At 36.5% G+C, this 15,145-nt stretch overlaps 1 protein-coding gene and 1 long non-coding RNA gene across 2 annotated transcripts; one reads left to right on the top strand and one right to left on the bottom strand.

Annotated features, from left to right (window-relative positions):
* The first annotated feature begins 4,559 nt into the window (after nt 1-4,559).
* LOC107787466 (myb family transcription factor PHL7) lies at nt 4,560-11,916 on the top strand. Its single transcript, XM_075219183.1, has 7 exons — nt 4,560-4,697; nt 6,359-6,584; nt 8,642-8,718; nt 8,822-8,864; nt 9,008-9,065; nt 9,252-9,321; nt 11,239-11,916. The coding sequence occupies exons 2-7, from the start codon at nt 6,368-6,370 to the stop codon at nt 11,776-11,778; spliced, it is 1,005 nt and encodes a 334-aa protein (XP_075075284.1). The 5' UTR covers nt 4,560-4,697; nt 6,359-6,367; the 3' UTR covers nt 11,779-11,916.
* A 1,153-nt stretch (nt 11,917-13,069) lies between these two features.
* LOC107787467 (uncharacterized) lies at nt 13,070-14,208 on the bottom strand. The gene is made up of 2 exons (XR_012693927.1): nt 14,073-14,208; nt 13,070-13,451 (listed from the first exon to the last, which is right to left on the bottom strand). It is a non-coding gene; the product is annotated as an uncharacterized LOC107787467 (long non-coding RNA).
* Between the last annotated feature and the right edge of the window lie 937 nt (nt 14,209-15,145).

Genomic DNA, 15,145 nt, shown 5'->3' with positions numbered 1-15,145 from the left:
ATTACATAATCAAAAGCACAAAGTTGAGTAAATCAATCAAACCCTCTTTTTTTAGTGTTTTCTGGGATGAGGAAAGAGGATGGAGTGTATCAAATTAGAGAGAGAATGTGGAGTGAGAAGTTTACATCAAATACGGTAATTATGTGAGAGAAAAATCTGAAAAAGGAGAGAGAAAAATAAAAAAAAATAGTGTATATAGTGCCTTAAGGGGAGGATGTAACCAAAAATAGATATTTTGCTATAAATATTAAAAGGTATCTATAGAATATAATATTTTAAAATGATATTTATTTAAAATAAATAAGGTATTAATCTTTGTTATATGAGGTAAAAATTCCTAAATTGAATGGACGTAGATGATGTTATCACGATCCCTCTTTTTCTACCATTAGACATGCCAAATGCCACTTTGCCGAGTGACATTACCTGTGGATCAACATATAAAAGAAAATATTACGTTCAGAAATCAAACTTGGAGTTGGAGGCAGTGAAATAGCATCTCCGTTCTCGTGGTAAAGAACAAAACTAAAGTCATTAAAATATTAAGAAACAAAACTAAAGAAAATGATTAGTTTAATATATTGGTACACAAAACTTCATTTTTCTATTTTGGTGACAAGATACGAAGGAATATGTCTTACTAAGACAAGAAGGCAGCTTCTCTTTGTGAAATCCGAGTGGCAGTGGCTCCTAAGTTGAGCAAAAGACAAATATACAAAAGAATGGTATTCACCACTTTGTATTTGGTGTCAGATCAGAGAACTCCAAAAAGGATAATCTTTTCTTTTCTTGAATATCATTGTGTAAGCACTTACTAAAAAAATTAATTAAAACAAATTCTTCTTGACAACCCCATTAAGCTAAGAATAAGATTGGTACTGCTATACAAATAGCCAGCTAGATTCAATATTTATTTTTTTTAATCGGTATACATAAATTATACATTAATTATATATGAATTACATATTATACATTTGACAACTATTTTGTGTTTAATAGATTAAGTGGGCAACTATTCGGGTTAGTTCTTCAATAAGATTCTCTAATTAAAGAATGCCAAAAAGGTCTAGTCATCTCCAATTGTGTCACTTGAAACTAGGGCTTCGGATCAGATCGGATCGGATCGGATTTAGTACATTATTTCGGATTCGAAGTTCGGATTTCGGATTCAACAAAATGCAATCTGAATCCGATCCCGAATTAATATCAGTTCGGATCGAATTTTAAAATTTGGATTGGATCAATATTTCGAATTTCGAATCGAATTATACGTATTATTAAGGCTATTGCTAATCTAATCGGCTAATGCATCTGCCTTATCTGCTTCTTTTGTGTTCTGTGCTAATACAAATATCTCTTTGCATTTCATCCCTTTTATCAACATTGTATCTCTAAGAAAATATTTCTCTGGAGGTTTGAGTTGTTGTGCTTCAAGTTGCAAACTCATACGTATATTTTCTTTGTAAAAAAGGTAATACAGCAAGAAAAATTTATGTTATGCAATTATGAGGGTACTATGGTACCAATATAGCTAAATCCAGCAATTGTAAAGGTAATAACTTAGAGGAAGATGTAAAAGAGGTACTAACTATCCGAAATTAAAGTTTAGTATTTATACATGACTTAATAATTTCGAGTTTTGGGTCGGATCGGGTTAAAATTATACCAATTTGAATCCGAACCGAATATCCGAAATTTTAATAAACATAATCCAAAATCCGATCCAAATATCCAAAATCCAAAATCCAAAATCGGAAATTGAGCGAATTGGTTTGGATTTCGGATATCCGATCCAAATGAATAGCCCTCCTTGAAACTCCAAACACCTGCTCAAGATGAGAGAATCAAAATAATAGTTGAAGATTTGGGTCGTTTGGTAAGAGGTATAACAATAGTGCTGAATAAAGTGTATTAGTAATGCTGGTATTAGTAATGCTGACATTAGTTATGTTAACATTAGTTATACTGAGATTATTTTTTATCCACTGTTTGGTTTGGTGTATTAAAACATTGCATAATTTTTTAAAAATTGGGTGTTTACAAAAGTACCCTCCATAATTTTTAACTTTAGCTATAAAAATTAATTTTATAGATAAAAATTAACTGTGCTTTTCCATGGCCAAAGCATACAGAGGAAATCTGTTTGCTAATAATATGGGGAAAGACTTTTATTAGGGATTTGAGGGGGCAATTAGGTCTTTCCTCATGTTTATGCAAGCATTAAAAACCCTTGCATTACTAATGTCATGGTTTCTTATGCATTGCTTATACATAGCATAATACTAAGTATACAAAGGTTGAAAAAATATACCAAATAAGGTATTAGTAATGCACAGAGCTAATGTTTGCATTATTTTTTCTAATACCTCCTGCCAAACGACTTAGAGTGCAGTTCTAAGGCATATGAAAGACAATAATTTATAGCTGGAAAAGAGATGCATTGAATTGGATTTGAAGTACATAAAATAATTAAACTATTGGAAAAAGAGATTATATATCACGGCTCTATTGTTAGATCGATACTGAATCATCAGTTTTAAATCAGATGTTTCATTAACTTCCAAATAAAACGATTTGGTTCTCCCACTCAATCAAATAAAGTGGAGTAGAATTACCTAGATACCAGCTTTAATGAATTAAAAAAAGTTTACCATTTTTTATAGTATCGTATCAGCATGTCTTTGTCTGTACCTCTTAAGACTAAAAATGAAAGGAAAAATATTTATCCATCAAGCGTTTATAACAAACTAATAAATGTATGATAATTATTTTTCTTAATTCAGTAGGTACCTTCTAATACTAATTTTTTTGATCTAATGTAAACATTACGCGTGGAGTTTGGATAATATAGCATCCAGGGAGATTGTAGATCAGTGGGGGTTGAAGCCTTTTTAAGTAAGGACCTTATCCAGAGCCCTACTAAATCAAATCAAAAAGGGCATGAGCGGCAACCCTTTTAGTTAAGTGAGGGGGGAGAAGGTAATCCTTCTTCTAAGATGGAACTAATGGCGTCAAATGGGTAGGTTAAGCTTATTTTGGGCAAGTTAAAATAGGTTGAGTCAATAAATAAATGGGTCCATAATTCTTCGGGAGAAATTCAAAAATAGCCAGATTTATAAGTGGTCGTTCAAAAATAGCAACAATTTCAAAAGTAATCGAAATTTAGCCACTTTTCATGTAAAGATAAATCTGAATGAAAATACTGTTCAAAATCCGGAAAAATACTCCACTTGTAATCGCAAAAAGGTTGCAGGCAAGCTATGAAAATTTCAGTAAACATTCACGGAAGACTAAGTATAGAATTTGGCGAGAACTTGAAAGAACACGGCAATCAAGATTTGAAATACAAAAAATTCCAAAACTTTAAAATTTAAGTGCATGTTCGGTTGTCAAACGAAACATGTTTCTTCTTTGTTTTCAAATATATGGTGAATGTATATTTGAAAAGTTTTCAAATATTATGCTACTATACTGGAGTTCCAGTATAATATACTGGTCCAGCAAATATACTGGAGTTTGGAGCACCGGTGCTCTAGCCTCCAGTATATTATACTGGAGCCAGCAAAGTATACCTGTCCAGCATAATATGCTGGAAGTTCATACACAGGTGCATCGAACTCCAGTATATTATGCTGCCGGTCTCTGTTACAACAAAATAGTGACTATTTTTCAATGACTTGACAAACGCTGACTATTTTTGAATGACCAGTTCGAAAACTGGCTAGACCATGCTATTTTAACTAATTCTCCTAACAGTAACTTGGGCTGAGATGGACTAGGTCATGTTGGACTAAAATTTGGGTCATAGGCCAACTCTTACTAAGCTTTAATTAATGTGTGTTATTTTCTTATGAACTATTTAATTATCAAATAATTTTTTTTTCTTTTGTTACGATCATATATATATATATCAAAAGAAAAATAATTATTTTAAAAATATTTTAGCAAAGTTATTCACAGATCAATTTGGACTAAAAATCAACCCAACTTCAATGAACTGAAATGGGTTGGGCCAAGATGGACTGAGTTCAATAAATAAGCGAATCAATGACCAGCACAATCTTAGATGGGTCAAATGGGTCCGGGCTCAAATTGTCATCCCTAATCGAAACTAAGAAAGTGTAACATGCCATTATGGACGTATTACATATCCTACTAAAGAGATCTTGATAATACGAGTAAGGTTCTATCGAGAGAACACTGCCACACCAAAGTGTGGCATGTATTTCCATATATAAAAGTCTGCCAATGAGAAGGGAGAGTAGTACTGCTCAATACTCATTATCAAAATATCTTTAAAAAATAAGCGAAAAAACAAAAGTTTGAAAACGAAAGGAAAGCATTGGAGAGAAGAGATGGTCCAAAAAGCCAATACCAATCAAATAAGAAAAAAGCCAAATTGTAAAACAAGGACATATTAAAATGTCTTAATAACTACAATGTGCCGGAATATTACCAAGTAGATTCCGGGCCGGCCAGGCTAATTAAACAACAATGTCTTTCTCAGCTGGGGCAGTCTCTGGGGTCCGCTGATCCTGCCCGCGGTCAGTTTTAAGTTATTTACTTAGAACCCCCCTTAGTTTTTCCCTGATATATTTTTTCCTCAATAAAGTTTAAGAAATTCAAAAATATCACTTCGTACTGCTCGAGTAAGGATTTCGAAGATCGCATCGCGAAAAGGAGTAGTGCTATTCACTGTAAGATGATTATCTCTTAACAATTTCATCTTCTTCTGTGAGATCGTTGTTAGTGTTTTTCAATTTTCTGAAAATTGTTTTTTTTTTCTTCTTGTCGGGTCAATTTCATGATTTTATGGTCTGTTGTGTAGTGGAGAAATTTAAAGAGTGAATTTTTATGTTTTATTTCGATGAATTATGTGGGGTTTTAGAGATGTAATTTAGGGTTATGGTAGATGGCTTGAGTTGACTACTTTTTTCAAAGCTTTAGAGAGGATAATGAGCTGAAATGGATTGTTAAACAGCTGGTCAAAGTACAAGGGTGGGTTGTTATTTATGAATTTGTAACATATGGAAATTTGGGGATGTGTTATTGTATACTCCAATACTACTGCAACAACAACTATGCCTCAATCTCAAACGAGATGGTGTTCAATATATGAATCCTCAAAATTCATTCCAATACTCAATTTCAAAGAAGTAGGCCAAAGGCTGATCAGCTTAAATTGGTCTTGAGCTGAAATGCATTATGTAATACCAGGGGTGACTTCACCAACTGGTTAAATCACTAGTCCTAATATATAAATTTAGCTCATTTTGAAACCTGTGGGGTTGTTAGTGTAGATAATCTTTAGATTGAAAATCCAGTATTGGAATGACATAGATATGTAGAATAGATTGAATATGGCTTCAGATAGGCAACCTCAACTAGTTCGGAAAAATCAGAAGTCACTGCTGAAGTATTAGTTTTAGAATAAACATACATTGAAAGTTTCTATATTTACACACACACACACACACACACGAAAAAAAAGGTTTTAAACTATATTTGATTGGTCTCTCAGTCTCAAAAGTCTAATAGAAAAAAGCCAAACTGCTGTGACCAGTGAGAGAGAGAAGAAGATTGGTGAAGTTTCATCTGGGAAAAAGGAGCTGTAACAGACGAGGAAGTAGGAGTTTCGTTCTACTGTTGAGGAAGAGGGAGTTTCACAGGTTTTGGGAAGATGGGGTTTGGGTGGGAAAGAAAGTGAAAAGGAAAAGCAAATAAAGAAAGAGAAATGACAAAAGGAACAAAAATAAAACATTTTTTTTTTGGGGGGAAGAGTGGGACTAGAAATTGGGAAAGAAAGTGAAAATGGAAATGAGAAATTAAAAAGGAAAGCAATAAAGTAAAAAGAAAGGGAAATAAAACGCATCGGTTGAAAAAGACAAATTGCTTGAGAGGAGATTTAATCCTGCACACAGGAGATTACAGAGCTGCTTCATCCGGCTTATTAACCAATGTACACACTGACTTGGGTGCTCCCTTTGCCTCTAGCAACTAATAGATCCTGAGTAAAAAACAATGGGTGCTGGAGCAACCGCATAGATCCATGTGGGTCCACCCCTGTAAAGTTGAATACTTTGATGGTTAAGACAATTTTAATAAATGACGAGTTATCTACGGTATAGGAGGATTAGTTGGTCTGGGAATTGCTATAAATGTGACAAAAGGTATGCGGTGATAATGTTTATTACATGGATCAGGGAAAACTGGAGCAATATAAAGAGGACAAATCATTTTCCTTTTATGTGTATTATATTTCAGAAAGTAATGCTCTATTTTTGTTTGCTGATTTTTAAAATCCTCTTGTAACACTTTTTAAGTCTTTGTTTTATGACTGCTTCATTATTTTATGTAGATAAATGAAATGTATCAGCCCAAAGGCGTTCCAGGTTCAAGCTTAGCCCACAACAATGCAGCAGTGCATAGTCAGTCATTAGACTGTGATGACGGCTCAATGGATCCGACCAGTGGAGGCAATAACATCAACAATCCTAGTCTTGCTTCAAAGCAACGTCTGCGTTGGACCAATGAGCTTCATGAACGATTTGTTGATGCTGTCGCACAACTTGGTGGCCCGGATAGTAAGTTTCTGGACTTCCACTTTGGCCAGTCTCTTCCCCCCCCCCCCCCACGTGCATGCAAGCACACAAATATCATAAATAACCGAGTGTAGATGACCACGTAAATGGAGACATACCCTTGAGTCCAAAGGTTTCAGGTTGAGCAGGACGAAGACGGAATACCTTGAGTGCAAATTTGGGGCAGAGCCGACGGAAGCGGGAGTGGAAGTGAGGCTTGATTCTCAAGTCATCCCTAAGAGGGGTAGTTTCAAGTACCTGGGGTCATTTATTCAGGGGTCCGGGGAGATCGACGAGGATGTCACACACCGTATAGGGGTGGGGTGGATGAAATGGAGGTTAGCGACGGGAGTCCTGTGTGACAAGAAAGTGCCACTGTTACTGAAAGGTAAATTTTATAGGGCAGTGGTTAGGCCTGCTATGTTGTATGGGACCGAGTGTTGGCCGGTGAAGATCTCACACATCCAGAGGATGAAAGTTGCAGAGATGAGGATGTTGAGGTGGATGTGCGGGCATACAAGGAAGGATAAGATTAGAAATGAAGATATTCGAGAGAAGGTGGGCGTGGCCCCCATGGAGGACAAGATGCGGGAAGCAAGACTCAGATGGTTCGGGCACATTCAGAGGAGGAACACTGATGCACCGGTGAGAAGGTGTGAACGACTGGCAGTGGTGGGTACGAGGAGAGGTAGGGGGAGACCTAAGAAGTATTGGGGAGAGGTGATCAGGCAGGATATGACGCGACTTAGGGTTACTGAGGACACGGCCCTAAACAGGGAATTGTGGAGATCGAGCATTAAGGTGGTAGGTTAGGGAAATTGTGATGTCTTTGTTACAGCGCACTAGAGTGAGACTAGCCAGTTAGGAAGTAGTCTTAGGATGCTATTGATCAACTACTGATGATGGGCTTTATCTCCTGTGTATTAATACCTTACATCTTTCTCGTATTTCCTATATCTCTTATATTGTTGTTACTTTGTTTTTATGGTATTTATGTTATGTTATGGATTTTATGGTACTTTATGTTGTTTTATTATGAGTCTATTGATAGTACTAATATAGTGTCTCTTGTTGCCTCTTTGAGCCGAGGGTCTCCTGGAAACAGCCTCTCTGCCCCTCGGGGTAGAGGTAAGGTCTGCGTACATATTACCCTCCCCAGACCCCACTTGTGGGATTACACTGGGTTGTTGTTGTTGTTGTTGTTGTTGTAACTGAACTTTGGTAAACCTGCAAGCTGCCGTAAGTTTCATTTAGTATGTTTATATGATCTATGATATTCCATCCAATGTTATCAAAGGCGAAAAACACAAAAAAACTTAAGGTTTGTTGAGCGCAAAGTGCAAATAAAGCGTGGACTTTAAAGAAGAAAGACGCAAATAGAGAAAAACTACAACTATGTATGTGTAGTCCAAGACTAATATCTATAAGCATGAATATCGAATATATTGACAAAGAAATTGAAGAGAACTTACGATAAAGTGAAATATCAATTAGATAGTTCCGCGTCTTCAGGATTACACTTCTTGGCAAGGAAAAGTATGCCTTAGAGCCTTGATGACAATACTGAAGCGCCCGTTAAGTGAAGGAAGCGCTCAACATGATTTGAGCCTCGTTTTAGGGCTTAAGGGCTTTGTAAGCGCACCTTTGATAACACTGATTCCATCAGTTAATCATTAAATTATCTAGATTTGGCAACTAATACACCTTCCTAATTAATATTACACTTTTTCAATTTTGAATGTCCCAAAATGTCTGATAATTTAACTAAAAGTAACTACTTAACTACTTCAAGCTTCTAAAATTCATATTTACTGAAGTAAATCAATATTAAGCTTTAATGCGACTATTTCTCTTTCAAACTAATTTTTCTACTGTTACATAACATTTATTTCATTGTAAACTACTACTAAGTCCACCTATCTTATCCTCCATGCCAGTCAAAAGATGTTACATTAAAGGACGGAAGGAGTAATAATTCTTTGAGGTGTGAACTGAAGTATCCAGTATCCTTGTGTTTACTGATTTATTATACTCTTCTGAGATTCTTTTCTCTGGTTCAGGAGCTACACCGAAAGGCGTTCTTAGAGTCATGGGTGTACAAGGCCTAACCATTTACCACGTAAAAAGCCATTTACAGGTATCATTCACCATATTTTATTTGTACAACTTATCCTACGGAGATGTGTGCTTGAATTATTCTTTATGGTAACTGACTTTCGTTTATTTTTCTGTTGGCACAGAAATATCGACTTGCTAAATATCTTCCAGATTCCTCATCTGATGGTACGCTGTGATAGAATTCAAAATCTTCATGGTTGTGTACTCCTTATATTTTGAACCTAACTTGATTAATTGAGGATGTGATGAAGTTGGTTCTACTCCAGTTATGCCAACACACTAATGTGCTTTTGTCTTGTGATTGCAAGGGAAAAAACCTGATAAGAAAGAATCGAGGGATATGCTATCAAGTTTGGATGGTTCATCGTGAGTAGATTTTCCCTTGTTGCTTGTGTAGATCTCTTCTGAAAGCATGAACTTGGAATGTATCTACACTAGTCTTGTATTCTAAAATGACCACATAGTCAGTCCTTGTTTTTTCTCAAAAACTAAGTGATTTGTATATTTAAGGATCTTGAATATTTGACCCGAGAGAGAATTGCTTGTTAACAGAGGAGTGGAAATCACTACGGCTCTAAAGCTGCAGATGGAGGTGCAAAAGCGACTGCACGAGCAACTGGAGGTATGCTCTTTTAATGCTTTTTGTGTAATTGGTATGGATATAGTCCTTAGGGAGCATTTTATTGACAGGTAAAGCCGTAAAGGAATGTGGAGAAGAACCTATTTTTGCTGCTTCTGTAGCAGGAGTGTTCCTTCTCTTTTCCTAAGCAAAATAATAAGCAAATGCTAACCGTTGGCTTCATAATTTTTGTTGTAACCTTTTGTTTTCAATATGCCGCTTCAACAGAGACCTGCAAGAATATCTTTTGCTCATTTACTTACCTTGTCTCAAGAAAATTAAAATGTATCTGAGTATGTTGAGTCTCTTAAAAATCTGGGTTTATATCCAACCTATCAAAAAACAATGTGGGCTTATATCTGTGCGAGTCATGAGAGGGAGCAACTGTACAAGGGTGATATGCGCTAATCTTTGCATTGTATATGAAATGGTATAATGTACCGAAAATATACCAGCTTTCCTTTGTTTTCTAGTGGTGGAGGTCCTAATCCTTCTGTTATGTCAAGGGTTAAAAGCTATTGTGAGTGTGAGAATGCACGGGAGAAAATTATATTATTAATAAAGATACAATGACCTCTAGATATAATTCATATTCTACTCCTACTACATATGAGATTAGGACATATTCTACTCCTACCACATATGGGACTATGATTATTTACACATAACTATCTAACACTCCCCCTTAAGTCGGTGCATACAAATCATATGTACCGAGCTTGTTACGTATGTAACTAATACGAGGACCAGTAAGGGGACTTGGTGAAAATATGTGCAAGTTGATCATTCTGACATACAAGGCCACTAGACTGCCGAAAATTTTTGAAAATAGTGAGACTAAGCCGAATTCCACACTACAGAATAGGTTTTAAAACACCACCAGAAAACAGAAACTTTCCACGCAGCAAAATCACTGTTCACGCGCGAAAAGTGCACTGTTCACTCCAGAAAAAATAAAAGTTGTCAGAATTTGATGTAGTTTATATGGGTAGGCTTGGAATCACTGGACAAGTAAGTTGTCCTGAAGAAGTTTTGTTAAAAAGTGACTGGATTGGCTCACATGCACTGGAAAAGTTACTATAGCTCGTCGGAATCCTAGTTCTGGCGGCGCGTGAGGTTTTTTTTTTGGAGCAATTAACTGTTTCCGAACAACATGGTAGTGTTGGTTTTCGCACAACACTTATCGATGAGGAGATAACTTAAATCAATCTTGAGTCGTCAACCGGAAAGAGGCACGGTGACTGACTTTTCTGTTTCGATGGGACTGGAATTTTTGGGGTTTGGTCGCACAAGGGTTTCTGATCTGATGGTGATATTGGTATATGCACAGTATCACTGTAGCAGTGATGAACCTTGGGAACAAGAAGAATTTGACGGAAAATTGCTTGGCGACGAGATCATGTGAGAATGCACGGGAGAAAATTATATTATTGATAAAGATACGATGACCTCTATATATAATACATATTTTACTCCTACTACATATGGGACTAGGACATTCTACTCGTACTATATATGGGACTAGGACTATTTACACATAACTATCTAACCATGAGCACGAGGAATAACACAAAAATTGTAGTAGAAAGGTTTTTTTTGGGGGGCAATAGGTTGACATTATTCTATATTAGAAGATCAAAATTCCCATATCTATGACCATTTTTGAGCATATTGTTAGGACATGCTCATGGACACGAGTTCACGGCTACCAAACAAAGTGGCCATATATATAGGCTAACTTAATTCTGCCTTTGTGAAATCAGTCGAAATTCACTTGGTATAATTAATTCCGTTTCTACTTTACTTCCCCGAGTTTGGAAAGCATGCTTTCCTGCATGACAGACTACTGTTAATCAAGTCCTGCAAAAGTTTCAGGCTTGTGAAAGTGGTAACAACCCCCTTTTTCCTGCTTCTTAACAGGTCCAGAAACAGCTACAACTTAGAATAGAAGCCCAAGGGAAGTATTTGAAGAAGATAATCGAAGAGCAACAGCGGCTCAGTGGAGTTCTTTCAGAAGTTCCTGGTTCTGGGGTCGCTGCTCCTCCAACTGGTGACAATGGCCCAGAATCTGATAATAGGAGTGATCCAGGGACTCCTGCACCAACATCTGAGTCCCCTAATGTTGAGAAGCATGTAAAAGCACATGCCCCAACCAAGAGCCTTTCTGTGGACGAATCATTCTCCTTGCAGCATGAGCCTCTCACTCCAGATTCTGATTGCCCAGAGTCGTCGCCATTGGAGAGCCCTAATGGCGAGAGGTCATCGAAGAAACGCAGAGTGGGCACAAATGCAGCCTTTGCAAAAGACGATGTGGCACTTACACATCAGATATTGGAATCAAGCTTGAGCCCACGATACCAGCAACCACCTTCAGTTTTTATGACGGGGGACCAATTTAATCGTACATCAGGATTATCTCTTGGCATTGAGGATCACCAAGTTTCTGGTAACAACATGTAGTTATTCGGTACCCAGCACACTGCTTGTGCAACATGACTCCATTTCGTGTAGTTTGTGTAATCTCTGATAAGATATGTTCTCATTTGGTCACAGATACTGCATGGTTTTCTAATGTAGTTCGTTTAATTCTCTATTTAATCTTCAGGGTTCTAACTATTGCTTTATGATATAGGGGCAGTTCTAATTTATAGCTAGACTGAGAGTTCTGCATTCTTCTCTGAATAGTTTGGACTTGAGGCATAGTATTTAGTATGTTTTAACTTTTACGTATTGAAAGTTGGCCTTCAGAGCTTAGGTCCTTAGTACTGGACCACACATTAGCTTCTATCACAATTCACAGTTTGTATGCAACACCTCAACGTTGCAGCTCTCTTTGTGACTGAACCTGCCGACTACTGTGGGGTAGTGCTGATATTTGGTGTAAATTCCACATGTTTTTTTTTCTTTTTTCTGGGTGTGTTTAATGTTTGTGTCATCTCTTTGTAACTCTGCCAATGTGAGCTTCACAAACAATAGTCGGTCTCAAGTAGACCTGTCAAATGGGCTGGGTCGACCCATGAACCGGCCACATAACCCATTAAAATTGACCTTTTAACCAGCCCATGACCCAAGAAACTCTAACCAGACCAACCCATTAATTTAAGGGCCCTGGGCTGGGCTATAATATTTTGACCCACTGAACCGGACCGGAACCGGTAGCTGACCCACAGGTCAACCGGCCCGGACCAGCTCACATATATACTCAGACAAGTGGTAAAAAATTGAATCTAAACATTGAAGAAAGAATATAGTACCAGACACTATGAGACGTCTTATCGAAATAGTCGAATTTCATATGGTTTAGACTATTAGTTATAGAAATAGTCGAATTCCATATGTTTCTCAAGTCTTAAGGTTAATAAAGTATGATTTTTCTTTCATTTTTATTCTAACGGGGCTTCAAGGACATGTAGTAATTTCAAATTCGTATATATATATGAAGTTTGAAATTTTTATCATTTATTAGTTTTAACTTTTTTTTAATTAAATTGGATTCGGCCCATTAGGGCCCGGGTTAAGGGGTTGCGGGTCCGGGTTGGGTCAATATGTTTTGATTAATGGGTCAAATCCGGGCTGACCCCTATAATAAAGTGAACTGGCCCGGCCCGGCTAAGGACCCACGGGCCAAAAGGATTCAGGTCTGGGCCGGGTCGACCCCATTTAACATGTCTAGTCTCAATTTCGGAGAAAGGAGGAGGATTACGGTAGCATAGAAGTAGTCTAACTATGACGAAAGGCTTCACTCAGTATATAAGATGATTAAAATTTTTTAGCTCAGTAAAAGCTTAATTAGTCAAGGAATGGCAAATTCCATGACACATTAGAGATCACCTGAGGAGCATAACCTCAGGCCTTATTACATAGTACATATTTAAGTAGCTAGTCGCCTTCCAACTGAGAATCAACAGACAACAGCTAATAATCAGTTCCAGTACATATAAGATCACCATTCTCTTTGAAAAGTTTGCAATTTTCAGGTAAAGTACAACAGTTGTCGCAATAGGATTCAATTAATTTGTGTCGTCCATGGCGAGTTGGGCAAACCATGTAAGCTGCATCGCTAATGCAATCCCGAGGACAAGACTTCTCCTCCTCCGCCGCAGTTGCCATTTTGCTTCCTAGCACATGTGTTCCTACATTGCACCCATATTAACCGGAGGCGGATCTAAGATTTAAACTTTATGGGTTCAATATTTAAGGTTTTTAATTAGCATTGAACCCATTATATTTTTTAAGTTATGGATTCATATTTACTATTTTTTGCAAATTTAATGAACATTTATATATAAATTATACTTCGGATCGAAAGTTATGAGTTCAATTGAACCTGTCACTTTAACACTACACCCGCCATTGATGTTAACAGTTAAACTTTGGTACATTGACTATGTAAATTTTTCAAATTCGTAATTTGCAACAACAGATAACCTGTCTATAGTAAACCTAAATTATATCTTAGAAAATAACATGTTATAACCAGTTAAATATTACTCTCTTCTTATGCGATGAAAGAGGTATCATCACAATATTATTGCAAGAAAAGGGTATATTTTCTCTACATGCTATAAAATTTACACTCTTCTTACAAAATGTTTCTCTCTTTTGTTTTGAATATCCGAAATAACTAACATTTGCAGGGAAAGCTTAGAACACAATGACTTTGCCAGAAAGTTTAAGCTAGTTGAACAAAATCAGAAAGAAATATATGATACGTCTTTCAATATTGTAGTTTAAGAATTACTGAAATCACTCACCAAACAGGAGGAGGAGAGCAAGGAAACCAACTTTGTGAATAGCCATGCCTTGTCGTGAGTTATTACTTTGTGCATAGAGGATATTACACTATCAGCCTGTTTATAGCAGATGAATGATCTAAAGAGGGAAAAATAGAAACTCATGAACATGTTATGACTTTATTTCATTCCAAAAATGTAGATATTTCTAATTATCATTTTTATCACGTTACTGATTAAGGTTTGCCAGTAATTACCTTAGTGATCTGATTTTGTAAATATTTTTACACTATCACTGCATAAGACTTGAACTTTTAATAGACCACATGCTTTATAAGTTGTAGCAGTGTGTGATATACTGTAACAGTCTGTGATCTTTTACATTAATAAATTAAAATCCGCAGCTGCAAATCAACATTACAATTCAGAAAAAAGGGGAAATTCACAAGTTCATAAGTATGCAGTGAGCAAGTACTCATCGTCCAATTGGCATCTCTATTTGTAATTTGATAAATCAAATTTAGTTTAGTAAATCTTATGAGGAAGAGCTCTTTGTGAGGTTTTAAAAATTGAAATTTTGAAACTTGCTGATTTAAGTGAAAGACCACCAAATTTGGCAGCGCATACTGTGACTGTCTGTCTTTCGGAAAAAGCCTCTCTGCCTTCCAGAATAAGCGTAAGACTGCGTACATTTCACCATCCTCAAATCCCCACTCAGTGGGAATTCAATGGATTTAGTTATTGTTGTTGCATAATGTGAATGTCTGACCTCCATATGTATTGGGTCTCCTTTGTAATGAGAAGTGTATTGACTCAAGGAATTAGAGAGATTGCAAAAGCAAAAGTTTGAAAGACATCGAAAGCCTGTAATAATTCCGCCACAGTATAACATAGGACTGAAACAGTACTCTTAATTGATTGTGATTCTTAAAGTGGTGTTTCCACTCAAAATTATTACAGCAATCTGGAAATGCACAGTGACCTAACAATATCCACACATATAAGAATGTTTATACAACGAGTGTAATCTAACCTGCTGTAACTGTTACCGGATTTATTTTCCATGTTACATTGTTACTAAATATTAATAGCAC

Source organism: Nicotiana tabacum, chromosome 8, assembly GCF_000715075.1.
Source record: "Nicotiana tabacum cultivar K326 chromosome 8, ASM71507v2, whole genome shotgun sequence".
NCBI lineage: Eukaryota > Viridiplantae > Streptophyta > Magnoliopsida > Solanales > Solanaceae > Nicotiana > Nicotiana tabacum.
This window is presented reverse-complemented; position numbering and strand designations above follow the sequence as displayed.

Bases quoted from the DNA above. Each gene is read 5' to 3' on its own strand.
- LOC107787466 (XM_075219183.1), top strand. From the start codon at position 6,368: ATGTATCAGCCCAAAGGCGTTCCAGGTTCAAGCTTAGCCCACAACAAT. The intron at 8,865-9,007 runs GTACGCTGTGAT...TGTGATTGCAAG, and splicing joins TCCAGATTCCTCATCTGATG to GGAAAAAACCTGATAAGAAA. The intron at 9,322-11,238 runs GTATGCTCTTTT...GCTTCTTAACAG, and splicing joins GACTGCACGAGCAACTGGAG to GTCCAGAAACAGCTACAACT.